Here is a 26,311-nt window from a genome sequence, read left to right on the forward strand (position 1 = left end):
TCCCCTCCCCGGCCCGATGCCCCCCAGGACACGGCTGCCACCATCCCCATTCCGAACCCACGGCACGGCACTGCCGCAGCCCCTGAGCCGCCGCGGCCCCTCCGCAGGCCCTCACCTCCGAGCGCGCCGCCGGCAGCCCCGGTCTCCCGGAAGAGCTCGGTCTCCATGGGGACGGCGGGCGGGCGCGCCGGAAGCGGCGGCGCTCGGTGCGGGAGGGCGGCACGTCCGCTCCTCCGCCCGCGGCCCGCCGGACCATGGAGCCGGGACGGGCCGGCTGCCTCCTGCTCCTCCTGCTGCTGCCGGCGCTGGCAGCGGCCGCGCCGGGCGAGTTCGACCCGTACCGCGTGCTAGGGGTCGGCCGGAGCTCCAGCCAGGCCGACATCAAGAAGGCCTACAAGCGGCTCGCCCGGGAATGGTACGTGCTGCCCTTGCACCCCCTCCGCCCGGCCCCGGAGCGGATCCCGGCCCCGGCTCGGTGACAGCGGCAGGCCCCGCGGCCCGCGGTGCCGTGAGCCGCCTCGCCTGGCGGTGCGCCCCGGCGTCCTCGCAGGCCGGCCGTCAGCCTGACGCACACGTAGATGCTGCATGCCGGCGATACTGCTGTAAAACCCTCTGGAGTCCGGCTGCGGGGGCAGAAGTTCGCTCAGAGTCTGCTTACGAGGGGAAAAAGTTGTCCCAGAATCAGGCTACAGGGAGAGAAGTTCTCCCAGAGTCTGGCTAGGGTGGGAAAATTCTCAGAGTTTGGCTACGAGTGGGGGAAAGTTCTCCTGGAATCTGGCTACAGAGGGAAAAGTTCTCCTGGAGTGTGGCTGTGGGGTGAAAACTGTCGCAGAGTCTGGCTACAGGAAAAAAGTTCTTCCAGAGTCTGGTTACAAAGGGAAAAAGTTCTCCCAGAATCAGGTGATGGGGGGAAAAGTTCTCTTGGAGTCTCGCTGTGGGGAGAAAAAATTCTCCCTGGGAACTTCTAATGCACAAGGGTTGAAGTCTCAGCTTGATACCTGGATGTCCTAGGGCCATTCAGTCACTGTGCTGTGGAAGGGAAATGGGTTGGATGCACAAATGTCACGCCCCTCATGCAGGTGGTGTGTGGTAAGGGGCAGGCTTTCAGCATAGAAATAAAATTAATAAAGTAGGCTTACCTGCAGCTTTTAGAGCCTGTGTTGTTCCGTGTGAGACATCCCTGAGGCCATGGCAGGAGGTGATTCAAGGAAGAACCTGGTGGTTATGTAGAGCAGCAGCCAAGGGAGGCATTGCTAGGAAGGAGACACACTCCATGTCCTGGGCTCAGGCAGCTGGGGATGGAGCAGACAGAGGGACAGGTCCACAGGCACACAGCCCACATCCCAGTGCTGCATTTTGGGATGGGGTTTGGGCAGGAACAGCATGCGCTGGGTATAAATCTGACCTCAGCCTCGGGGATGTCAGTGCACACCCTCACTGCCCATGTCCTCCTCACCTCCAAACAGAGGCCAACAGCTCCCCCACTGACCCCTTTTCCTCTGGTTCTGCCCCACAGGCACCCTGACAAAAACAAGGACCCGGGAGCAGAGGACAAATTCATCCAGATTAGCAAGGCCTATGAGGTAACACATGCTTCCTGTGAACTCCTGGTATCGTTAACATTAAGTGACCTTAGTTTTCCATACATTGCTTTGTGTTTTTCCAGTGTATGTCTGTGTGGGAAAGGTGCTTGACTCTGTGGAGGTGGACATTACCCACCCAAATATTTGCTCAGCTTTGTTGACAGAGCCACTGGGGTCACCAGCATGGTTTCTGCTGTAAATACTTTGCTACAGGTCTGCCTTGCTCTGCCTAAAAAGCCTCAAAGAAGGAAGGAGTGGGGTATTCCCCAAGCCCTGCTCAGCTGACCAGCATGTTGACTGTGTCACATATACATAAAAGCATTTTGGGGTCATGTAAGCAACATTCATCATCACAGGGATTTAGTCACCTCAAATTAGTCTTAGCAGTAGTTATTTGCACATTCTGGAAGTTGGTTGCTCCAGTTTGTGGCAGCCAAGCCCATGGAAATCAAAATAAATCTTTATTTCCCTGCTAAAAAAATGCAGTTTCTCTGCAGGGCATCTGGCTGCTCAGTGAAACTTTTGGCACTTTCTGAACCTTCCAGATTCAAAGAGACACCAGCAAAAGCCATTCCAGAAAAGTGTTTGTGCTCAGAACACAGAATGTTCAGACCCGAGGAGGTGTTGGTTACAGAAGTGGGTATAGCAATCTGGATTTAGGGGCTCATTTTCTTTGGGCTTTGAGGGTTTTTTACCCTTATTTACCACAGTGAGCTGAGAAGGATGTGATGCTTCCTTTTTCAAAATATTTATCTGTCTGATGTGCAGCAAAGACTGCACATTGCTTATGTTATTTACTGAGGGATTACAGTCAGGGCAGTTCCCCCTCATGGTTTCAGGCAATCATTTTTCCATCATTTCCTTTCCAGATTCTCTCCAACGAGGAAAAGAGGGCAAACTTTGATCGCTACGGAGATGCTGGGGAAAGCCAGGGCTTCTCTCAGCAGCAGCACCGCCAGTTCCACCGCTTCCACGATGGCTTCTATTTTGATGAGTCCTTCTTCCATTTCCCTTTCAATTCCGAGAGGCGCGACACCTCCGACGAGAAGTATTTGCTCCACTTTTCCCACTACATCAATGAAATCGTGCCAGATAGCTTCAAGAAACCTTACCTCATTAAAATCACCTCAGACTGGTGCTTCAGCTGCATCCACATCGAGCCCGTGTGGAAGGAAGTTGCTCAGGAATTGGAGGCTCTGGGTAAGGATGAGGTTGTTGGGGTTGGGTGTGTGTCCCTCGCCTCGTAAGGCTGCGGTGGTTTGCCTTCAGGTTTGTGTGACCCAGTTTAGACCCGGTGGATTTCCTCAGGGTTTTATCCTAATGCTCTCCCAAACATTCCTAACTCCAAAGCAGGGTGCTGGGCAAAGGAGCAGGTCATCAGTTTTGCACTGGGCATTTGGGTTGTGGGGGATCTTAGACGTGAACCAGGTGCTCTCCTTTTCCAGGAGCAGGAATCGGCGTCGTTCACGCGGGGTACGAACGGCGCCTCGCCCACCATCTGGGTGCCCACAGCACTCCAACCCTGCTGGGGCTCATTAATGGGAAAATAACCTTCTTCCACAACGCTGTCGTTCGGGAAAACCTGCGGCAGTTCGTGGAGAACCTTCTGCCAGGGAATCTTGTTGAAAAGGTAGGTTCTAGCAGGGGTGTGAGATGCTGCTGTTCCTCTCTGCCTGGAGATCCCTCTCTCCTTGGCTGTTTTGGTGGTTAATCTGTTTAATTCAGGCTCCAAGCTGATCTGTGACACAAAGCTCCAAGCCCTGGAGCTGTCAGAAGCATTCCCACCCCACAGCTCTGTAACACTAGTCCTTGAAAAAAGGATCCTGTTACTGCATGGCCACACCAGTGATTCTAGTGGCAGCTGACCCCAGCTGTGACACCCCACAGCTGCCAGGGCTCTACCCAAGCTATCCCTAGAACACGAACCTGCTGGATTTCACTTCTCTCCTGCTTTCCTGGCATTTCATCCAGCAAATTAGGGACCACTTGCTACCTCATAGGTCATGTCTGCTAAAACTCACTGACACAGAGTCCCGTTTGTTTTATCCAGTTTTCCTTCAGACCTTTGAAATGAACTAGCAGCATGAGCCCTTTCAAAGTCATAAGTAAAATCTCCTAACTGATAAAATATTCCTGTGTTTCAGCCTTCTGGTTATTTTTGACAGAGTCCTAAGACGCCCACCACCCCTGTGATGTGGCTGGGTCAGCCCCCACAGCACTCTCACCTGCCTGGCCTCTGCTCATGGCCTTGTTCATCTCACCTCATTTTCCCTTGGGTCACCTTCCCCAGTGGACTTTTCACTTGTATTCTGGTTATTGGAGTTATTTGATTTCTCGCCCCAAAAATAGGGATAATTTCCCCTTCCACAGTAACTGCAGCCATCTATGTCCTTTCTGAGAGGTAGCACACCTGAAACAGAGCAGGTTTACTGGAGTTCTCAGCCTTCTTTTAACCTTTGGGTTCCCATTTTTATGTACATATAAATAATATGGTCCCAACAAACAAGAGAATAACAGTGATGTTGGCATTGACTTGGAATGGCATCAACAGAGGCTGCAATAACTAAGATGGCTGAGGGAGGTCAAGACTGGTGGTTTTAATTCACTCATTAATCAGGAATATGTGTTGGAAAGACCAACCCACTGTTGGTCTGCTTCCTGCAACACCTGGACAGCATTTTCAGACTCAGCCCTTGTTCAGACACCTCATTGCTGGTGTCTGACAGCTCAGAGTTTAAACTGATGTTCTGCTTCTGTCTAAAGATTACAGATAAAAACTACATCCGCTTTCTGTCCCACTGGAGGAAAGACAACAAGCCCCACGTGCTGCTCTTCGATCACATGCCAGTTGTGCCGTTGTTATACAAGGTAATGTCATTTCTCTCACTGCATTGTTGACTTGCTTACAAATCCAGATGTTCCAAATTACAGCACGTCACTGCCATGAGCAGAGGTGGACTGATGCCTCCAGACACCACTGACTGGTCTGAGGAGAGCAAGCTGATTTGTGCAGGTTGTAAATGATGTAGCCAGGTGACCAGCTTTGTAAGGAGTCTTTTTCTTCATCCTGACACAGTTACCCTTCACGGGTGTGAAGGTGCAGGTGTGTTTCAGAGGTAGCAGCAACACAGGTGCACAACCTTTGTTGGGAATGAGAGATGTTTGTGGCATATCTAATTTGGGTTGCTGAAAATCCCATTTCCTAAGAAGCCCCTGCCACCCTACAACATGTCAGGCTGTAAATAAAGCCGTGGATCTGTGAAGACTCCTGGCGCAATGACTAAGAGGATGCAAAACTTGGTTCAGTGAGGGAGAGCAAGAGCTTGTACCTCTCACAGCACATCTGATGGGATTCAACCAGCAGGATGTGTTCTTGGAGCAAAGTCACCACGGGCACTTGGGGAGCAAATGCTTACACTGTAACATAACTGTGCTGGGGATTTCCTCCTGCCCAGCTGACGGCCTTTGCCTACCGAGATTACCTCTCCTTTGGCTACGTGTACGTCGGACTGCGAGGCACCGAGGAGTTGTCCAGCCAGTACAACATCAACGTCTACACTCCCACCATGATGATCTTCAAGGAGCACATCGACCGGCCCGCTGACGTTGTGCAGGTATCACTCAGAGCCCTCTCCAAGAGCTATGGGAAAGGGGCACAGAGCTTTTCTGACCGAGCTGGTGATGAGGGCGTGGTCAGTGGTGCAGTTTGGAGGAAGAGTGTTTGTTCTCAGCTTAAACTCAGACTTTGGAGGAGGAGAGAGAGTGTTAGGACAAGAGAAGCTTGGGGCACTCCAGCCTGTTGGGGAGTGGGGACACTTGTAACTTTACAGTCTTGGGGCCTCAAAACATCTTGGGTGATTGCAGGGATGACCACAAGGGCTGGCAGCCTTCTCCAGGAACATCCGACAGCTTTCCCCTCCTCTTCCTGCTCATTTCCGACTTCTGCTTTCTTGGTCCTTGCCAGGCACGAGAAATGAAGAAGCAGCTCATTGATGACTTCCTTTCCCAGAATAAGTTCCTCATGGTGGCCAGGCTCACCAGCCAGAGGCTGTTCCAGGAGCTGTGTCCTGTGAAAAAGTCTCACCGTCAGCGGAAGTAAGTGAGGGGTTCCCATTTTGTTTCCCAAGGCTCTGGTGCTGCTCCTAGAGTCACTTTTGGTTTGTCACTTTGTTCTTCCAAGAGGAAAGGGGTTGGTCATTCCCTCTCACCTCCAGACTGGCTCTTAATCTGTATCTCATTGTGTCATCCAGGCACTGCGTGGTCTTGCTTACCGAGGAAGGAGAGAAGTTTGCTGAGGCTTATGAGGCATTTTTGACTTTTGCTGTGGCCAACACAAAAGACACACTGAGGTTTGTGCACATATACAGTGATCGGCAGCCGGAATTCGCAGACGCCTTGCTGATGGATGAGGAGAAGTATCGTGGAAGATCAGCTGTGAGCGTTTTATTATTTTTAATCCCTTCTTCTCTTAGCCTGTCATTTAATTGATGCTGTACCTTGATGTGGCACCTGATTCTGGGCAGTGGTTTGAAATGAATCATCTGTCTAGAAGAAAACAAAAGCCCCTTCCTCTCTGATGTGTGCCATGCTCTTGGCTCATCCAGGTGGTCATTCTGGAGAGACGCAATAATGCAGGGAAGATCGCCTATAAAGTCTTAGAGGAGGCCTGGCAAGGCAGCAAAGAGGACAACTTCATCCTCCTGGATCTCCTGGACCAGCTGAGGACAGACCCAGGCCTTCTGTCATCAGAGACCGTTGTGGCAGACCTGAATGATGAGCTCGCTCCTGTAAGTGCACAGCCTTTCCAGATGCCTGACATTCACGTCACCTTTGTGGACAGTCCCATTATGGTTGTTCAGAGGCATTGTTTTTATTTTAAAATAACAAGGCAAAACTCTTGAAAGATTTCTTGCTTACAGAAGGAATCTCATGGTATGCTGTGAACCCGTTGGGGCTCTTTATAGTTTTGTCATTTCATTTTTTGCTTTTCATTCTTTTCAAACAGATGTTCCTTATCCGATGGTTCTACTCCACAGTGGACTACATCTCAGACTGGTGGGACAGTTTGTTTCACAGTAACTGGTATGGATTGGGCATCCATTGTTGGTATTCATAGCTTCCTTGTCACCTTATTTTAAAACAGATCAAATTTTAGCATCCTTTTGGGTGGGAGCAGGACAGCACTCAAAAATATGATGGCCTTTAAGACCCAAGAAACAAGCTGAGTTTCTGGGGAAGGCACACTGCCTGTTATCTGACATAGGCAGGAACTGAAATCGAGGCAGAAAATGTGAACTCACAGATCTGACTGCTGTTTGCACATCTTCCCTCAGGCGAGAAATGATGCCACTCCTGTCCTTGCTCTTCTCTGCGCTCTTCATTCTCTTTGGCACTGTTATTGTTCAGGCTTTCAGGTGAGTGTGCACCAAAACGCCCTCAGGGATAGCTCTTCAGTCCAACCCCAAAGCCTTACACACGCACAAAATGCCTTTCCTCTGCAGTGATTCGAGTGACACAAGGGACGCTCCACCCTCGGGGAAAGAAGAAACGGCTGCAAAGACGGAGAAGAACGACGCGAGCTTCAGCAAAGAGAGTAACAGGTTCCCTCTCTAACTTTTCCAGAATGTTTTCTGCAAAAGCATTGCTCAGGGAGCACCTGTGCAAGGAGGGTTAGTAAAGAGCTGAGAAGTGCTGAAGTTGCACATAGTGCAGTTGTGCAGGGCAGTGCAGGCAGAGCAAGGAAGGAGGACCAGTGTGCAGCCAGGACCCAGCCAGCAAGGACAAGGGGACACTAATCTGCTTATTAAACAATTCCCACCAAGTTTGCCCAAGAGAGCATCCTCAGGGGAAAGGGAAAGGTCTGACCCACTCATTGAGAGAGGTGCAAACCAAGCCATTGCACCAGTTACATTGGCTTTTGCTACAGGGCACAAGGATGGCTCAGCATAACGGGCTGGCAAATGCACTCACAGTTTCTCCATCCTCAGTTGCTCCCAGTCCTTTGCCCCCCTTTCACTCAGTGTTTTTGTTGCAGCAGGATTCCCAAAAAGAGCTTTGTGGAGGTGACTGAGCTAACAGACATCAACTACACCAGTAACTTGGTGCGCCTGAGGCCAGGGCACATGAACGTTGTCTTGATCCTGTCCAACTCCACCAAAACCCCCCTGCTCCAGAAGTTTGCCCTCGAAGTCTACATGTTCACAGGGTAGGCTGGGCCCTCTCCCAGGTTTCTGTTGCTGTATTAATCACTTGTGTGATGCTGCTCTGGTGACACGTCAGGAGTGTGGGTGGCTCCATTGCCAGGAGTGAATGCTTCTGTTGATCAAAGCGGCCTCTGCCCTCATCAGTGGCAATGAACCACCAAAAACCAAGAGGCTGTTCCCAGCCAGACTTGGTGGTGGTGGCCAGAGGGGTTGGGTGCTGGTGCCACTTTGACTGGAGCCATGATTTGACAAATAGAAAGCATGACAGTGCTGCATACACTGAGCTGAAAAAGGAGCTGCAGCAACACAGCACTGCGCTGTCCTTGTTGACAATTCATTACCTGTCCAGTAGGAATCCAGCCAGACCCAGGACACATGCTAATCCCAGTATCTTCTCTGCTCTTCCCCCAGAAGCAGCTCTCTTCACTTCTCCTTCCTCAGCCTGGACAAGCACCGAGAGTGGCTGGAATATCTGCTGGAGTTTGCACAGGATGCGGCCCCCATCCCAAACCAGTATGACAAGCATTTCCTCGAGCGTGACTACACGGGCTATGTCCTGGCTCTGAACGGCCACAAGAAATACTTCTGCCTCTTTAAGCCTCACAGATCAGGGGACGAGGGGGGAACCCTGGGATCGTGCGAGGATTACGATGCTTTACAACATGCGGAAGCCAGAGGGAAATCCTCCTGCAGCCCGGGATCTAGATCCATTAAAAACAAATTACACAAATTGTCCTTTTGGATGGAACGCCTTCTAGAGGGTTCCTTACAGAGGTTCTATATCCCCTCATGGCCTGCACTAGACTGAGGAATTTTACAGAGATTCTAAGGGGACAAACTTTTTATGAAGATGACAAGGGACAGCTCTTTCCAGGAATACTCAAACAAACTTGTTGAATGGACTTTAGGTTTTAGATGAACTTTCCTGGGGCTGGCAATTAGAACACATCTCCCGTGTCTGGAGCCCGGGAGCGCAGCCAAGCACGCCCGTGTGCCCTCCGCCGCCCCGCCGTGCGTTTGGACGCTGTACAACCCCAGAGCCAAGAAGTCCGTTGTGCGCCTCTCGTCCTGCCACGTCTGCTTCCCGAGTCGCCCCCATCCCACCTCTTGTTTTACCTCAGTTGAAGAAATCTGTGACCTCCCTGGGTCTGGACCAGCTGTGGCCGGTGGTGCAGGCCAGGTCATGGTACTCCCTCCCCGTCCCCGTGTGCTTAGCCCATGGTGCATGGTGTAACTCTGGCAAGACCCTGCAGACCCTCCAGGCCCTGCCCTTCCGAAAGGCCTCCTCCCACCAGGCAGTGGTACTCTCTTGGCTTTCCCCATGGTAAGTGATGCAGAATCCAGTTAGGAGCATCTCCCTTGTAGCAAACCTTAGCTGGGACCCCCCCATGGTGCAGGCTCGTGGGCGATCTGCATGTTTCATGCTCCTCGTGTCATGGTTCCACCTGCAGCTTCACTGGCTGAACCATAACAGGGAGGGAAAGGGCACGGCCATAAAATACTGTCAAAGTGTTGAGTCATTTAAATGTCATGTTGATTTTCCAGATGCCTTTTCTGCTTCTGTCGATTTTAGACGATGTATCCTAGAGCCATAATTTTACCTGCGTCCTCAGATTGTAGGCGTGAGCTGCTATGAGCCAGTAGATATGTAAAAAAGTCTACGTAGCTGCCAGGGAGTCACCTGGGCTCCTTGCAAACACCTTTCCAGCTGTAGTACAAACCAACCTTCCTTTGTATCAAGGAACCTCAACCTTCAATGATTGTATTCTTGAAATGTTGCCCCAGAAGTGCTGTATCATCAGACTGTTGCGTGCGTGTGAAGCTCCTTTGGTTTAGTTGGAGGTTGAGATGTTGGGTTTCAGCCTCTCACCCATTTCCTTCTTACCCCAAACCTCCATTTCTGCACACTCAGGCTGCTCTCGTGGCTTTGTGTTTGTTTGCTTGGGTATTTCTTTCATCTTTTGGAAGCATTGGGGGTGTGTGAGGTTAGAGCAGCTGCACAGCCCTGGGTTTGGACATTGCTTTGCTGTAGCAGTGCCCCAACAGCTGCTTCCAGCACCACAGGGAAAGGGTGCCCCTGGCTAAGGCAGAATGATGATAAACAGCAGCCTGGTGGCTGCTTAACACTCCTTGAGTGACACAGTGAGGCAGCAGGGCTTCTCTTTGTGGCAAGGACTGAAATCCTGTGAGGTTTGTTCTTCCTTCTCACTGCACTGACATTGGCACCCAGGCTTCCTCCTTCCATGGATCTGGAACCCTGGGGCACCATCAGGCTCCAGCATTGCCAAAGCACAGGGATGGGGGCCAGTGGCCTTTTGTCACAGGGCTTGGAGCACAGAGCACTCAGTGAACACATGGTGTTAATTCCAGACTCAGCCCTTGCCACTTTAGTTACCATCTTAGCAGAGCAGCTAGTCAGTAGGAATAACTGCCAACCCCTGAGCTAGCTGCTGATCCCGCAGAGAAGTAGGGAATACTCCAGTCTTTGCACTCCCTGTGTGCCCTAATTGCTCCCAAAGCCTTGCCTCATTGCATTTCCCCATCCTGGGAGCAGACTGGCATGCTCCAGCCCCCACAGGTACCTCAGATCCCCTGTACAACGTGCTTCAAATAAAGGCTGCAATACTACAAACTATCCCTATGTGAGGTTAATTAATGTGAGTTAATTCCAGCCCAGTGCACTCTGGGCCATGGAATGAGGCACTAAAGTAGAGGGAAGGAAGGAAGGTGAAGTCTTCTCCCTGCCCTGGAGCTCCTGTGAAGGCACACAGGTAGCGCTGATAGAGAGCAGAGAGGGAGTGAAACACCAGCCTGATGCTTCTAGACTTCATTTCCACCTGGCTGGAGCAATCACTGCAGCACTCCTGCACTTTTCCCACAGCTTGCCATGCAGGATGTGGTTGGAATAGTTTTTACCCCAGCAGAAGGCTCCACATAACATCTTAAACATTTGCAGTAGCAGAAGAATGCTCTCTGTCTCTCTGCTGTTTCTTCAGCTGATCAGAAACAAGGAGAAAACCCTCAACTCATGAAAAAGTGCCTAGTTATGCTACAGTGAGGGAATTCAGCTCAACCCTGAGGAAGGGGGGAGAAGGCTTTATGGCCTTCACATCCATTGTGTGTTGCATGCTGCCAGAATCATTGGGTTTATTTTCTTTTTAACACAGGTAACCTCCCCTTTCAGCCAGGGAGTGTTTGCATCGGTCCACTGGTGCTGGCTGGGGCTGGACAGGAGCACAGCTCCTGGATTTTTATGGAAATTTTGCCTGAGTTGAAGCAAAAGCCAAGCTGCTCTGCCCCCTGGTTAGGGCCAGCATGGCACTCCAGGTGTTTGCTGTCTTGAGACCACAGTCAGAGCTGCTTATCCCGGGATCTGCCCTCTCCCAGCAGCCATGAACCATCACCCCATCATTTTCTGAACACTTGTGATTCTGTTCCACACGCGGTGATTTGTAATCCAAAGATTGAGGAGATTGGGTCCTAGTGCACTTTCCTAGTGATATTTGAGCGATGGCACAGTGCTCAGAGCTGAGGCAAAGGGATACAGGCCCCAGAGTGGAGATTGTTCCCAAACTCCTCCCTGTCCCTGTCTCTGCCCTTCACCCACAGCAACCAGGAGCCAGGACACGAGCGCAGCCTGACAAGTAGGACTGAGAACTAGGTACCTATTTTGCACTTTTGATACTGGGAGGGGGGAAATTAACTTATTTTGCAAACTTGTCTTTTTTATTTTTGGGGGGTTTTGTTTTGTTTTTGTATTTGTGATCAGGCACTGATGTCATTTTGTTTTAAGACAATTACAGTTTCGCAACCAAAATAAACTATTTTAATGTGTGATGAGGTGGCTCTGTGTCTCCATGTCCAAACTAACCTCACCTCCATGTCCTCTCAGAAATTTCAGGAGCGTTAAACTGCTCCTGCCATAGGCAACTCCTGGTTATTCCACCAGCAGGCAATCTAGACAAATATCTCCCTACTCTCAGCAGGAGGCTCAGGCTCCCTCCATGTCCTCCCCTCTTCCAAATTCATTGTCCTGCTGCAGCATCCTAATGGGACAAATCTTTCACCAGTGACAGTTTTTCCAGGAGCCCTGTGAGCTGGGTGAATCATTCCAGAGGCAAAATGGCATTAGCCTCATCTGTGCCTTTCCCAGGCCAGCTCCAAAGCTCAAGACCCCAGTTAAATGGGGTGTCTAGCCTGTTCCCTACAGTTTCCCAGCTAAAAAATGTTTCCCAGCTAAAAAATACATTTTCTAGTAGTAAATGGCATTTATTTCATGCTGCAAAACCCATGCTGGCTGCAGCTGTCTGAAGGGAAGGTGGGAAGTGCCCTCACAGTGTCTTCACTCCTGGGAGGACACACAGCATCTCAAACAGTAGGTTTGCCCCCAGGAGGGCTGTATTGCCTAAAAAAAACAAGCGAAGAAAGGAAATCTGTGTATATCCAACAGCTTTCACCCACAGGCACCTGTGCCAGGCACTTGTCTTGCCCTCAGGCATCGTCAGACTCACCAGAGACATCATACATTGGTGCAACTTCCACAAGGTCACACCCCACTATGTTCAGGCCTTTGCAGCCACGAATAATCTCCAAAGCCTAGGGAAAAACATGGATTTGGGATCAAGAAACTCATCTGACCAAACAGACCGGTCCAGGCTCCGCTTTCCCCATATTCCAGAAAGGAAACCCAGCCTCTACAGATGAAATCACATCAGTTCCACATTTTCCTTCCTCACCACCATGAGGAAACACTTCCTGGCCTCCCTAACTTCCACTTTGCAGTGCTGGTGAAACGACCTCCTTTAAGGGAGCAAAAGAGCCCTTTCCCCCTGGGCAGGGCAGCGTGTCCCTCACCTGTGCAGGTGTGAGCCCGGCTATCTCGGGGGTGCCGGTGCCCGGGGCGTAGGCGGGGTCCAGCCCGTCGATATCGAAGCTGATGTACATCGGCCTCTCCCCCATCTGCGCCCTCACCTCCCTCATCAGCGGCTCCAGGGACTTTCATCCAGCACTGCTCAGCTGGGACCACGCGGAAACCCTGCGGGAGCACAGGGAAAGGGGGGGAGATGAGGAGCATCCCCTGCCCTGCTGGGGAATATCTACCGGGAACAATCCTCATTCCAGGGCCAAGCTGCAGAAGTGCACCGGGAAACACCTTCCACTCCCCTCACACACAAACTCCCCACTCAGCTGACATTCAGCGAGCCGAGAGTGCTTGTCCTGCAGACAAGCCGCTGGCATGGAACAAGAGGCAAAAAATGCATTTATTTCCCGTCTGAAGCCAAGTAATCGTTACTGACGTGGTATTTATGGCAGGGGGAGCACAGAGCTCTGTGCGCGGATCAGTTTACCTGCTCCCGGCAGTACTTGTGGGGATCTGGGTCATAGGAGGAGCCTCGGATGCCGATCTGCACCACGCGGGCGCAGTCCAGCAGCCCTTCCTCCGCACAGCGCCGGAACGAGCTCCCGTGGTAGATCCGCTGCCCCAGGGCCGTGTCCCCGGTGTCCGTGTGAGCATCCACGTGCACCAGCCCCATGGGACCGTGCCTGCTCGAGACACGGCGGCCACGCTAGTCCTGTCCCGTGCAAGGTGGCCCTGCCAACAGCAGGGGCAGCAAACCTGGAGCCTTGCTGAGGCTCCTTCCCAGGTCCTTCCTCTCCATCTCCAGATTAGAAACTTACTTTGCCGCCAGGGCCTGCAGGATTGGGTATGTTATGGTGTGATCTCCACCTGCAAGAAGACACAGGGAAGAGGGGAAATACGCTACAGGAGCTGCTCAGTGCTCATTACTTTTTCTCCCAAGTATTTTTTCCCCTCTTTGCATTTATCCTGCACTTATTCATTCCGGGCTTCATTGCCAAAGGAAAACTAACACTCCCATGTGCAGGTTGCTTCCTCTCCTGGGTCCTCTCTTCTCCTGGTCTTCCTTTTAGGGAGGACCAGGTATGCAGAACTGCCAGCAGGGACAGCCTTGGAGCAGGATCCTTGATTGGGCTTATAAATAGATATTTGATCAGCTTCTAGGACTCTGTAACTGGTGACTTGCCCCTCGTTACTCCACACACTCACTGCCTTCAGCAGCACTAATGCCAAGCACTAACAGCTGCGAACTTGAACACGCACCTAAATCAGGTCTCGTGCAAAGCCTGGTGCTCGCTCAGCTGGAGGGACACAAGGGAAAACACCTGCTCTTGCTTTGGGTCCTGCTCAACAGCACACCAAAAACATGTCAATGGTATTATTTGCAGACGGACCCATCCTCCTCATTTTTAACCCAAAGGAAGAGGCATCACAGAACATTCTGTTCAGTGAGAGCCTGTGAATTTACCCATGATACAGCACAACAGCCCAGGCAGGGAACAGATGCATGACTCGCCTTCTGCCAAGGCTGGATTGAATGACAGAGGAAGCAGAGGGAGTTTGGCAGAGCCAGGACGCAGTGGCAGGAAGGGAGACCGGGGCTCCTACCCAAGGTGAGGGGCACACAGCCCGAGGCCACGATCTCCTGGTAGGAGTCCCGGATGAGGCGGCAGCTGTCGGGCAGGTTGTAGAGGTTCACGTTCACGTCCCCGATGTCGGCCACCCGCAGGGAGTCAAAGGGCGCGGCCCCGGTGCTGCCGTTGAACCTCCTCAGCATGGCCGACTCGGCGCGGATCTGACGCGGGCCGAACCTGGGCCGTGACACGGCTGGGAAATGCCACCAGGCATTGTCCCCAGCACCCCTCTCACCACAGGAGAGCCGTGCCCGATGGCCAGAGGGAAGCATGAGCTTCCCTGGCTGGCCCTTACCTGGCTCCCGGCCGGTTGGACGTGCCTGTGTCCAGTGGGACACCCACAAACGCCACATCCAGTCCCTCCGCAGACGCCTGCACGGGAAGCCTCATCATGGAGCAGATTCCCACAGGCCGGGCCACGAGCAGGGCACTGGGGGGCACGTTGAACTGCGAGCTCCAGCAGCTGGGGGCTCTGCTCCCTGGGAGCAGGGGCTGGAGGAGCCCTGCAGACATACTGGAGGCAGCCAGAAGGGCTGGAGGCCGCAGGCTGTGGTGTGATGCTGTCACCATGGTGGTCACAGCTGGCTTGGGAGCACAGAGCCCAGCTGCCCTGGGCAGCAGCTGGCTGCAGGCAGCCCAGAGCAGAGGCCTCATCCTGACCCACACACTCCCACCCTCTCTCTCACTGGGAACGCAGCAAGGCGTGCTGTGGAGCCCGTTCCCAGCTTGGGTAGAGTGCCAGCTGCCTCTGCCAAGCCTCCCTCCAGGGATCAAAGTGCACTGGACACTGCACTGCCCAGGGAAGGGCAGAAATCCAGCCCAGCCTCCACAATCACCCTCCCAAGCAACCCCTTTCCCAATGGCATAGTCCTGGCAAACACTGGGAACAAACACAGGGGCAAGAACCTGTGCAGGGATTAGTGGGACAGGGTGGGAGGGACATGCTGGGAGATGTCCCAGTTTGCTCCCCTTGGGCATTTGCAGACAGCACAGTAGCATTTGTTGCATTAACAGCCTGTACTTTTAACCTGCACGCCACAAAAGCACCCAGAATGCTGAAAAATCATAAAAATGTCTCGTTAGCGGAAGGCAGAAGGGAAAGAAAACAAAAGGGAAGTCCGACCTCAGCAGAACCACAGGGGGGACAAAATGCAAGCAACAGGGGAAGCATTAACAGGGATTTAAGGACCTGAGGGACAAGCTGCAGGACAAGCATTTTAGGCCATTTTTGAGGACAGAATTGAAACAGTTTTCAGGGAAAGCAAGTTTCCAATGAGTGGAGTTAATCAGTGCAGATAAAACCCTGGTTGGGCAAATACAAACACACTTGATACTGGATGGCCCCAGCCCATAATTCCGCTCCCTATTTTTATAGAGACAGGACCTGGGAGAGAGGAAAAGGCACAGGAATTACATTCATGGCAGGAAGAGGGCTTAGAGATCCACCACACAGCAACAGCATTTACTCCTCAAAAGGCTCCACAGGGCTCGGGGCATGGGACTCACTGCCAGACCCAGGCACACAGAAAGCAAAAACAGCAGAAACACACTGCAAGAGCTCAGTAATGTAAGAAATAGCAGCAGACACTTTGGTTGGGTCAGATCAGTGTTACAAAGGCCTTTTTTTGCAGCTTTCTCCCCGAGAGCTCATTTCCCCCAATTGCCCAGGCCCTGTGCTCTTTGCTGCACTGGAACAATGTGCAGAACCCTGAGTGCAGGTTACCCTGTGATGATTAGGGGTATCAGCCACTGTCATCCACCTGGAAACTGCAGGAGCAGACAGTGATTTACCACACAGCAGAGTACGAAACACATCCCTAGGGTAAGGTCTGTTCCTCTTTGGGAAATTCCCCTTGGAGTAGAACACCGTGTTCCACAGTTAGCACTGGAAAGAGCTGAATTTGCGTTTAACACACCCCGGAACCAATGCTCCACAGCCCAAATTGGATTGAGAGAACCCACGCAGCCACAGCCACATTAAATCTTTAATTTATTGTGCAACAAGCATAAATAACTTTCTCCCCAAGTTCCTCTAAACACAATTATAGCCATGAAATTGAATGCTGTTTCATAAACATGGCTGTTGTTATTTAAAGATCAATGTCTCTGTCCCCCACACCAAAGGATATTATTTCATTGAAGGAAACACAGACAGGTAAAAGAGCAGAGCATCACACTGAGCTCTTTAAGCAGGGGCTGCTGCCCAGCCTCACTCTGTTTGGAGCATTATCCCTAACTGGAGAGTCTGACTCAGCCTTGGACCCTGGGGCAGCCACCACCACAGAGCTACAACAGTTAAGAACAAGGATAAGCGGGATTTGAGGATGATGTGCTTCCACTATTCTGCATACAACTGCGAGGTTTTTACTGCTGCTGACGCTCACGTTACCAGGCAGCACCTCATCAGGAAGATTTCAGGCTGTCATTTCACAGCTCAGAAGAAAATGAGTTTCAAACCACCATGGTTACCCCAAGAACAGAGACTGCAGTTCCCTTTGTCAGCTTGGATTTCTGTGTGTTAAATTGTTTCTCTGTAAAATGCAGCCAGACAGTGCCTCCTCCCAGTCACCCCTCTGAAAGGAATCTGCTTCACTCAACACACAACTTACAAGTCAATTAATTCCCAAACGGGAGGAAAGCCAACCACAAACCTCTGGACACCTGCAAGGTCCACACTCCCGTCCCCCCAGAGGGTAAGGAAGCAAGAAGGGCATCTCCTCTAGCAGGGACACAAAAGCAGCGTGGTTAACACTTGCTAGAGAGAAACTCAAGCTCCTAAACACAGGCCTGCAGCTTGTTCTCTAAAGCACTACAGGACTGCAGACAGACAGAAAGGACAGGTTCCTAAGTGCCTTTAGAAAGTGCCATTTATGTGGGATGCTCGTGTTCCAGGTGGTTCCTTCACCCAGAGCTGCTTCTCCATGCCAGCAAAAGGAATATTGCTGCCCAGAGGTCTTCGAACTCGAGGTTTGCCAAGAAGCACATCTTCATTTTGGTTTCTACCTGGCTCTTGTCTGCCAGCCTGTTGGTGAGCAGGGTGGCTGCAGACTGGCAGAGCAGCCAGGCGATCATCTGGTCAGGTTTCAGGGTCCTGGATGCCACAACACTGTCACCCCAGAGGCTCAGGTGCAGCACGTTCGCAGCCACCCTCGCAGACAACCTCTGCAAGAGGAAGGGGAGGGAAGGGGAGGGAGATTAGCTGATCCTGCTACACTCGGCCACATCACCAGCACGGAGCATTGGCACCTCCAAAACTCCCTGAAGCCCCCCCAAAGGCAACACCCTGTGAATCAGAAAGCTCTTTCAGACTACTACTGTACATATATAATGTTGTGTGGAACCCTCCAGTGTGAGGTCTGGTCCTGACACAAACATCTGAAATAATTCAGCACCACTCAGTGAAGACTTTTTTGGTTTTGATACTTATATGTCATCCTTTGATCCTGCAGTGAGATCTGGCCTAACCCCTGTACCCACAGCCCTCCAGGGTAAAAAGATCTGCCAGGGGTACTCCCAAAGAGGATATCTTGAAGGCAACAGCTTCTTACCTTGTTGGGATCTCTCTGAAGCAGCACCTTTATCACCTGCCTCACCTCGAAGGGCACGTGGTTGGGCAGGCTTGGCAGCTGGTCCTCCTGGTAACTTCTGCTTTCCAGACTGGAGTCCCCGTGGCCATAGAAAGGATTGGCCAGGCCCAGGATCTCGTAGGCAATCGCTCCAACAGCCCAAGCATCAGCTTTGCTGTAGTTGATCACCGTGCCTGGACCAGGTGATGCTGTGATCACCTGCCACAGAGAGGGGGCTACTCAAATAAACAGCTCGAATGCAGCCTCTATGCTGAAATTCAATTTTTAATGCTCAAACCTGCATTTTCCCTGTAATAAACTTAGACACTGAACCCAAAGGTGAGTTGCATCTGAACCTGTAAATATTCCCTATTGGCATGCTCTAAGCCTCTGGCACTGCTCAGCCCACTGGGATGCTGGGAGGAGTCTGAACATTGCACTGAGGCTTTAGCTGTTGTCCCTGACCACCACTCCCAGAATTCCAAGGGCTATCTCCTGCTGGAATTATGGAGACAGGAGACCTGCAGATGAACAACCAACACCACAGCAAGGTGCTCCAGGTCCAGCAGACAGTTAAGGGTGTCTTGGCTTTTATTATTTCTTATCATCAAAGAAATAAAAAGGAACTGTAAATAATTTCACAACAGTCTTGAACTTTAGCCAAAAGCTACTGTTGCAACGGCTGCATAAAATTCTTAATAGGTACATGGAAAGGAGCCTGAATAAATATTACAAAGTAAATTTGGGGGAGGGAAGGAAAAGCTGATTCTGCCTCTTAACACCAACTGATTACATTTCACCTGTTAGAGCTCACAGTGTCTATTTGACATAGTTCAGCAGAGATGTTTACCAAGCCTAACTCAAGGTAGGACACAAACCTTCTATGCCACCAAAACTTTTAGCCCCAACAACAGGACAAGCAGAAAACCAGCACCACAAAGCACTGCTACAGAGGGATTTACCTCAGGTGCCATAAGGCAGCCGTTGCCACCCCGATCCACGTAGGAGCTGGTGAAGGGCAGCCTCAGGCCGATGTTTTCATCCGCCAAACAGCAGCCAAAGTCAGTGATGACCAGCCAGGGACAGCCAGCTGTGAACAACACAGAGCTGCCAGAGTTAGGGCTCAGTTTGGGAGGACCTGGCAGCACCAAACAACACATCACATCAACACCCAGCTTGGTGTCCTCTGCAAACTAACTGAGGGGGAATTCGATCCCCTCATTAGATTGTGGGCAAAGACATTCAGCAGAGTGACCTGGTCTAGTGGGAGGTGTCCCTGTGCATGGCAGGGGGCTGGAATGAGAAGAGCTTTAAGGTCCCTTCCAGCCCAGGCCATTCCATCATTTTAGGATTCTAAATCCTGAGCCCTGGGGAACAGAGAATCCTCTGTCAGCTCTTGGGCTGGTCTCCAGGAAGGCAGGGTGGATTCCAGTGGTCTCTCTGTGTCTCTCTCTCCCTGATAGTCTTCAACCAAATTCTTCCACTCCTAATCACACAGATCTGACTGCCTCCTATTGCTCCTGCCAATTTGAATCTCAATCACACCCAAAAAGAGCTCAGGTAATTAAAACTGCTGTTAGAGGCTGACAGGAGAACACATAGAAGAAAATGCTGGATCCCTTCCCTCCCAACCCATGTTTCATCATCCCAGGGTGCAAGCACCATTAACCTGGCCATAAGGTGGGATTTTAAGAGGCTCTCTGTACTCTCTGGCTTGGGAAAGATGACAGAACCAAGAGCCTGAAGCAAAGGCTCCTGCAGCATCCCAAATGTGGCGTTCCCGGATGCTCCAGTCAATGCTGGCTGTGCTCATGCAATCCATCATCTCAGCAATACACTGTGTCCATGCTAATGATCCAAAACCTCAAGCACAGACAGGATCAATGACTTGCTGCACTCACAGCAAATACTAAGCTAAAAACTAAACCTGAGATTATTCAAAAGGTTTGATGCTTCTTCCCCCAAACACGCAGCTGGGTGAGACCTCCCCGAATACAAATGTGATCAAATCACTTCTGTGAATTAACTGGCATTTATCCTCAGGGATCTACGTACCAGAATCAAATTCAACCAGGATGTTGTCAGACTTGAGGTCTCTGTGTGCTATTCCATGTCGAACAAGGTGGTCCACGCCTTCCAGGAGCTGCAGAATCATCACTGTGGAGAGGCGAACATCCGGAGTGTTCTCCTGCAGATACTGGCGCAGTGTGAAGGGGTAGCTAGGCAGAACAGGGAAAAAATGGGAATTAGCATCCTGGAGGCTTATCACTGGCAGCTCAACCTCACTGTTGGCTCATCTCATTACTGATTCTACTCCATCTCTAGCAGTGTGCTCAGACTAGGGGTGAAGTTCAAGCTTAGAAGGGCAGACAAACAGGGACAAACTCCACATTTCTCACTTTAATTTGGGGTAATTATTACAAAGAACGGTTTGTCTTCATTGTGGAAGCACAGTCAGAACCTCAAGAACTTGGAACAGGTCCTGGGAGGCGTTTCCAAGAGCATACTCTGCTCTTTGGCAGCAGCCCAGACCCAAGCTTTGCAGGGACAGAGCGCCCAAGTCACATTAACCAGCTTCTTTCTCTCCACTTACTTCTTCATCACCAAGAAGAGCGTGCGGCTGTGACCGATCCCTCTGGGGTTCAGGCTCAATGGAAGCATGTCAGGATAATCAGCAAAGGCTCCAGGCAGCAAAGGGACAGAGGACGTGAATGCTCGGATCACCTGGATTATATTCGGATGAGGCTGCAGCTTCTTCCTCCCAAGGACAGGATTTCTGTGCAGAGGAAAGACACCACAGATTGCACCAATGCCTCAGTCGGTTCTGATGGATCCCAGGCACATTGCTGCTATTGCTGGAGCTACTTTTCATTATTGTGGCCTGTCCTCCACACCAAAGGGTTCCCCAGCAGAGAGCAAACATGTTTTCTCAGCACTGGAAGCCTCATCAGAGAGACATTAAAGCTGCACAGGGTGGATTACAGGACTGCACATTAAGCAAACAGTCAGACACTCACATCCTGGAATCTATTCACTGAGCAAGAGCATGGGCAGCAGTTTCATGGCCCATTTCCCAACCAGCACCTCAGCCCAGCACTTCCCAGGTGAATGCAGAGCACCCACAGCCTGTATGGACCCACTGCACCCACAGGCATCTCCCAGCACCTTCTCCAGAGCTCAGAATCAACCCCAGTGCCTCCCAGAGCAAACTGAGCCAACCAAGGTGTCACAGAGGCTCTTCAGTAACTGGATTTCCCTATTCACAATGGCCAAATAGGAAATTAGGTGCTTTACCTGCACTACAAACAGAGCTTTGATAAAAACCCTCAAACACAACATGCAGCCTTCATTTCACTCAAGCCCCATGAGCCCTTCTATGCTGCTAACAAAGGCAGAGCCAGGCACAGGCTGCTTCTCCATTCAAAAACAGCTACAGCAGCTCTAGAGAGTAACACCCAAACGCAATTACTTTGTTAGACATAATAAAGGTCAACTTCACGCTGGGAGTATCAATTTAGAACCTCTATTTTATGGCAGAGGCAGGAAGCTCTCCCTACCCTGAAAAGCAGGTTACCTATTTGTCTGCAACACAGATCTCTCATCCCCTGAATGTCAAATATCCCTTTGGCTGCTCTGCTGCATTCCCAGCCAGCCACGGGCACAGCATTTATTATTCATTTGTATTGGCAGCTGGGATGGATTTGAAATTTAAATCAGACAATCTGGGCTGTGGACTCCATTGTTTCAAATGGAAAAAAAAAGATACATTTCTGAACAAAATGATAGCTAACTTGAGGTAATTTAGAAGTTTCCATGAGATTTTCCACCTTCATGCTGTTTGCTCACTTCCCACTCAGGTCAAAGAGTACACACTAATCATTTCCATTTCCCTTCTCACCAGTTTTCCTGCACTAAAACAGTTTCAACCTACCTGTCCAGCAGCCATCTTATCCCACACCAGTTCTCAAACCTCACAGTCAAATTGTATTACAGTGAAATCATTTGATGTTTAATACACTCAAACTGTTACCGATTGCAGCGGTGCAATAAAAAAGCATCACAATACAAATTTAAATGGTGTTCACCCAGTGGCTCCTCCAGCCCTTACCTCAGCAAATGCCAACACATTTCAACACAGGGAAGCTAAGGCACAGCCACTAGACCCTGGTGGGACCACAAATGCTCCCAAATTCTTGGTGCACCCTTTCAACCTCCTCTGGACCACATACTTTAGCAATACAATTCCCTGCATGCCAACAAAACTTAACAATCCCCAGGTTTACCTGCTTTCAGCAGCTATTCTAGAAAGCCCTGTCCACCTCCTTAACAGTACAAATTGCTGCAAAATTAATCAAGGGATAAGACCAGCACCTTGGCACCTCCATACCTGCGGCCAGAGACAGCTCCGTATTCCCCGGACAAGGCCAGGCCTGTGGCTGGGACGAGCTCTCGGCCCATGGCGTCCAGGATGGCTTCACTCGAGGAACCAGCCTGCAACAACAACCACACCCATGTGGGCTCCAGCTCTGAAATCACCCCGTCCCAAAGCAAGCTGAGAGCAGATCATCCTGATGCTGGCACCACGTCTGGAGCTGGGTTGACTGAGATCAGATTCCAGGACTTCCCTCCCTTGAAAACCAAGGAAGGCAATTAACCACTTAAAGATCTCACTAAGGGAGGCCACAAGGCCTTTATTTGCAGAAAGAAATCTATTTGTCACTTCAAATGCACCCTTGACTGTCAGCAATCCAAACTACACCTTAGCACTCACTTTCAACTTCCAAACCCAAGTGGAAGAGCCCACAGCTAAATGCCAGGCTACATCTGGAGACTAAGGGATTCCAGATGTTCGCATTTTGGAAGATTCTCTTGAAATATTCACTTGTCACATCAATGGGGAAAGCCACGTAGATTTTTTTAAACATGGAAGAGCCACATTGAGGAACTCGATCTCCAGTCACCCAGGCTGGGAAACACTGGAGCAGATCTTGGACAGTCACTGCACAGCAAGGGGACACAGCAGACAGGTTACTGTGCACCCTGAAACTACTGACTCTTCAGGAAGAAAACCCATCTCTGTCCTGACACTGACAGGACACCAACTCCTAAATCACTGGCAGTAGTGACTTTCCCCTTCTTAGACTTTTCCAATGGAGCCAGCCTCAGAAAACCTTTTCTTCCCAAAACATCACCCCCATACCCAAGAGCTCCAGCAGCAGCTCTCAGTGCTGATTCCAGAGGATGACGAATGCCAATTACCTCGCTCTGGGGCTCTGCACTAACACTCGACATCTCCAGTCTCACCTACCAACAGCTTTGTTGTGACACACTCATCCTGCACTCCATAATTAGTGCTTTCAACACTTCAGTATTAAACATTCCAGCCAGAATTCCCCAGCTACAGACACAGGGGATTCAGCGCCGACTCCTTACCGAAATGTTCCACATCATTTTGATAGCTAAGGGAAAAGCCCCTTGCGGTTGGTGCTTCACCACAGGCTCCTCTTCAGCGCCCTGGGAAGCTGAGGCAGGCTGCTGCTGCAGGGCTGGGAGAGGGCTGCTCTGAGCAGGATCCTGAGGAGCAGGGCAGAAGGGAATGGCTGCCTCGTACACAGCGGCACTGCAGCCCTTCCCGATGGGCTGCCCAATGAGATACTCCTCCAGCTTGAAGCCCTGCCAGCGCAAGGAGCTCAGGGGATCTTTCTGCGGCTTGTTCTTCCCAACAAACACGGTCTGAAAGGAACACGAACAGGAAAACCTGCTCAGTTAGCCCAGACTTCCCAGTGAAGGAGAACTTGGTGTGTCAGTGGTATTACACGTCCTGGTGGGATGGTCCAACCTGAAAGTTTCAATCAGACTCTAAGCATTGGGCTCAAATCACTGTAACCACACAAAAGATCATCTGCAGGCCATATATTTTGTATGATAAAATTTACCCCTAAACCAGTCTTTTCTAAAGGCGCCCTTTTTAAGGGAAGAAGAGGAACCAGGAGGGGGAGTCATTTGCCAATCTAGAATATATTTTCCCAGGGAAGCTGTGGCTGCTCCATCCCTGTAATTGTCCAAGTCCAGGTTGGACAGGGCTTGGAGCAAGCTGGGAGAGTGGAAGGTGTCCTTGCCCTGGCAGAGGTGGAAAGAGATGGGCCTTAAAGTCCCTTCCAGGCCAAACCATTCCATGATTCCATGGTTGTGTAAAGAGAAGTTTAACTGAACACTTCTGAAATCAGATGCATTATTACACTTTTCTCCCTCTCCATAAACAAACCAGTCAAACAGCATTTAAAAAAAAAATTAATTAAAAGCAGCAAGAGGAGAAACAGTGGCCTTTTTGTGGCAGTCAGCTGTGAGGGCTGGTTAGTGTGAGGAAGAGTGAAGATGGGAGGGAGCTGGGGCAGAAAATCAAGAGATGTGGAAAAACAGCACACAGGAGGCTGTTCTGGAGTTTCATCACAGTTCATGATCCTACAGGTCTGGTGCTGCCCCACCTGTCACCATACCAATACAAACAAGTGGCCTTCTCCGTGAGCTGCAGCCCCAAAGCAGTGGTGACATCCTAGGGATGTGTCACTGGACACAGACCAGGGACAGCAAATGGAACAACCCAGCAAGGACAGAGGAGAGAAAGCATCCTCTTCAAAAGAAACTTCAGGAATGTGTCTGCTGGTCGGTGGAGCAGGTGACAGCTGGCTCTGAGCACCAGAGGTCTATTTTTACCCAGGAAATAAGTTCAGTACCATCCATGCCCCGTGCCCTGCCAGCACGGCCTGTCCCAGCGCCACAGGGTCCCCATGGGCATCAACATCAGTGTCCTGGGACATGAAACCCCCCCAACCAGGGCCCTGACCCCCTCCCTCTGTGGAGGGACAGGGAGTGAGGGTCCCTTGCTTTTGAAAGTACCTGCTTTAGGGTGATGAGGGGCTGCTGAGAGGCTCCCCCATGACCCTATTTTTGGGGAGAAAGAGGTGCCTGTGGGGCTGCTCCCAGCACCCCTCCTTTGGGGAGGTGCCTGAGGGCTGCTCACTGCAGCACTCCCAACCTTCCTTGGGGGGAGATGGGGAGGTGTCAGTGTGCCCTTCACAGGGGCTCTCGGGGGGCTCCCCACAGCAGTGACCCCCCTTCCCTTCATGAGGGGCTCCATCAAACACGGCTCTGCCCTTCAGCAAGGGAGTCTGGAGAGCTCCCCAGAGCAGTGACCACCCCCGTCCCCTTCAGAGGGGACATCTGAGGGGGTTCCTCACAAGAACCCCCCTTCCCTTTACGGATGATGTCTGACAGCTTCTCCAGAGCAATGAGCACTACCCTTAGTGGGGGTGTGTGAGGGACTCCCCAAAGCAAGGACCCCCCTACCCTTCATGGGAGGGCGTGTCTATGCGGCTCCCCCCAGCACTGACACTCTGTGCCGCTCATGGGGCGGTTCAAAGGGCTCCACACATCGAGGATCACTCTCTCATGAAGGATGTCGGGAGGCCTGCGACTCCCCGTGCCCTTCTGGGGAGGTGACTGAACGCCTCCCCCCCGGCAAGGCCCTCCCTCCCCCTCACGGAGTGCGCAGCGGGACCCCCGGGCCGCTTCCCACCTGGATGTGGCGACACGCCGCCTCAGCCCGGCGCTGCTCCTCCAGGCGCGGCTCCACCAGGCCCAGCGCCATGGCCAGCGCCAGGCAGACGCCGCCGCGGCCCCGCCGCGCAACGGCCGCCAGCCCGCCCGCCGGGCCGCGCAGGAAGAGGCGGCGGGCGGCCGGCAGCCAGGCCAGCCAGGGCCGCCATGGGGCGGGCGGCGCGGCGGGCGCGGGCGCGGGCCCGGGGCGGGGGTCGGGGCGGGGGGCGCGGGGCGCGCAGGGCGGGCGGCACCGCGGGAGGAGCCGCAGGGCCCGGGCCAGCAGCAGCCGCACCGCCATGACCAGCGCGTCACCGCGGGGGGCGGGGCGAGAGCGGGCCAATGGCCACAGGCCTCGCCCGGAAACCACGCCCACCGGGGCGCGAAACCACGCCCCCGGCACGGGACGGGGACGGTGCGGGAACGGGCGGGGAACGGAATGGGACAGGGAATGGGCATGGAATGGGGCAGGGAGTGGGGCAGGGAATGGGCATGGAATGGGGCAGGGAGTGGGGCAGGGAATGGGCATGGAATGGGGCAGGGAGTGGGACAGGTAGTGGGCAGGGAATGGGGCAGGTAGTGGGCAGGGAATGGGACAGGGAACAGGGCATGTAATGGGACAGGGAATGGGCACGGAATGGGGCATGGAGTGGGCAGGGAATGGGTACAGAATGGGACAGGGAATGGGGCAGGTAGTGGGCAGGGAATGGGACAGGGAACAGGGCATGTAATGGGACAGGGAATGGGCACGGAATGGGGCATGGAGTGGGACAGGGAATGGGGCGTGGAGCGAAGTGTGGAAACGGGCATGGAATGGGGCATGGAGACAGGCAGGGAGCAGGGCATGGGAGTGGGACATGGAATGGGGCAT

The 26,311-nt window shown here is 52.0% G+C and overlaps 3 protein-coding genes across 5 annotated transcripts; 1 reads left to right on the forward strand and 2 right to left on the reverse strand.

Annotated features, from left to right (window-relative positions):
* The first annotated feature begins 222 nt into the window (after positions 1-222).
* DNAJC16 (DnaJ heat shock protein family (Hsp40) member C16) lies at positions 223-11,615 on the forward strand. 3 transcript variants are annotated; one of them, XM_058818731.1, is made up of 14 exons: positions 223-415; positions 1,517-1,583; positions 2,453-2,783; positions 3,029-3,213; positions 4,347-4,451; positions 5,039-5,197; positions 5,548-5,678; positions 5,834-6,017; positions 6,188-6,370; positions 6,589-6,665; positions 6,917-6,997; positions 7,085-7,183; positions 7,618-7,788; positions 8,198-11,615. In XM_058818731.1, exons 1-14 carry the CDS (start codon positions 255-257, stop codon positions 8,592-8,594), a joined length of 2,331 nt encoding a protein of 776 aa, XP_058674714.1. In that variant the 5' UTR covers positions 223-254; the 3' UTR covers positions 8,595-11,615. The 3 variants fall into 3 exon arrangements, with proteins under 3 accessions (XP_058674714.1, XP_058674716.1, XP_058674715.1); XM_058818733.1 differs by having other exon boundaries at positions 8,201-11,615; XM_058818732.1 differs by having other exon boundaries at positions 7,621-7,788.
* A 427-nt stretch (positions 11,616-12,042) lies between these two features.
* AGMAT (agmatinase) lies at positions 12,043-14,946 on the reverse strand. The gene is given in 8 exon segments (XM_058818890.1): positions 12,043-12,191; positions 12,298-12,382; positions 12,641-12,784; positions 12,786-12,821; positions 13,135-13,330; positions 13,466-13,514; positions 14,253-14,455; positions 14,574-14,946. Coding segments are annotated over 8 exon segments (1,146 nt in total). The 5' UTR covers positions 14,933-14,946; the 3' UTR covers positions 12,043-12,117.
* A 1,309-nt stretch (positions 14,947-16,255) lies between these two features.
* PINK1 (PTEN induced kinase 1) lies at positions 16,256-25,741 on the reverse strand. Its single transcript, XM_058818671.1, has 8 exons — positions 25,421-25,741; positions 23,278-23,577; positions 22,232-22,335; positions 20,438-20,620; positions 19,900-20,063; positions 18,807-18,934; positions 17,827-18,063; positions 16,256-17,440 (listed from the first exon to the last, which is right to left on the reverse strand). Exons 1-8 carry the CDS (start codon positions 25,739-25,741, stop codon positions 17,180-17,182), a joined length of 1,698 nt encoding a protein of 565 aa, XP_058674654.1. The 3' UTR covers positions 16,256-17,179.
* Positions 25,742-26,311: the final 570 nt, after the last annotated feature.

Source organism: Ammospiza caudacuta, chromosome 22 (genome assembly GCF_027887145.1).
Source record: "Ammospiza caudacuta isolate bAmmCau1 chromosome 22, bAmmCau1.pri, whole genome shotgun sequence".
Lineage (NCBI taxonomy): Eukaryota > Metazoa > Chordata > Aves > Passeriformes > Passerellidae > Ammospiza > Ammospiza caudacuta.

Coding starts and splice junctions, on each gene's coding strand:
- DNAJC16 (XM_058818731.1), top strand. CDS start 255: ATGGAGCCGGGACGGGCCGGCTGCCTCCTGCTCCTCCTGCTGCTGCCG. Junction 3,214..4,346: donor CAGGGAATCTTGTTGAAAAG/GTAGGTTCTAGC, acceptor TTCTGTCTAAAG/ATTACAGATAAAAACTACAT. Junction 5,198..5,547: donor GGCCCGCTGACGTTGTGCAG/GTATCACTCAGA, acceptor GGTCCTTGCCAG/GCACGAGAAATGAAGAAGCA.
- PINK1 (XM_058818671.1), bottom strand. CDS start 25,741: ATGGCGGTGCGGCTGCTGCTGGCCCGGGCCCTGCGGCTCCTCCCGCGG. Junction 20,064..20,437: donor CTCTTCTTGGTGATGAAGAA/GTAAGTGGAGAG, acceptor TGTTCTGCCTAG/CTACCCCTTCACACTGCGCC. Junction 17,441..17,826: donor TTCAGAGAGATCCCAACAAG/GTAAGAAGCTGT, acceptor TTCCTCTTGCAG/AGGTTGTCTGCGAGGGTGGC.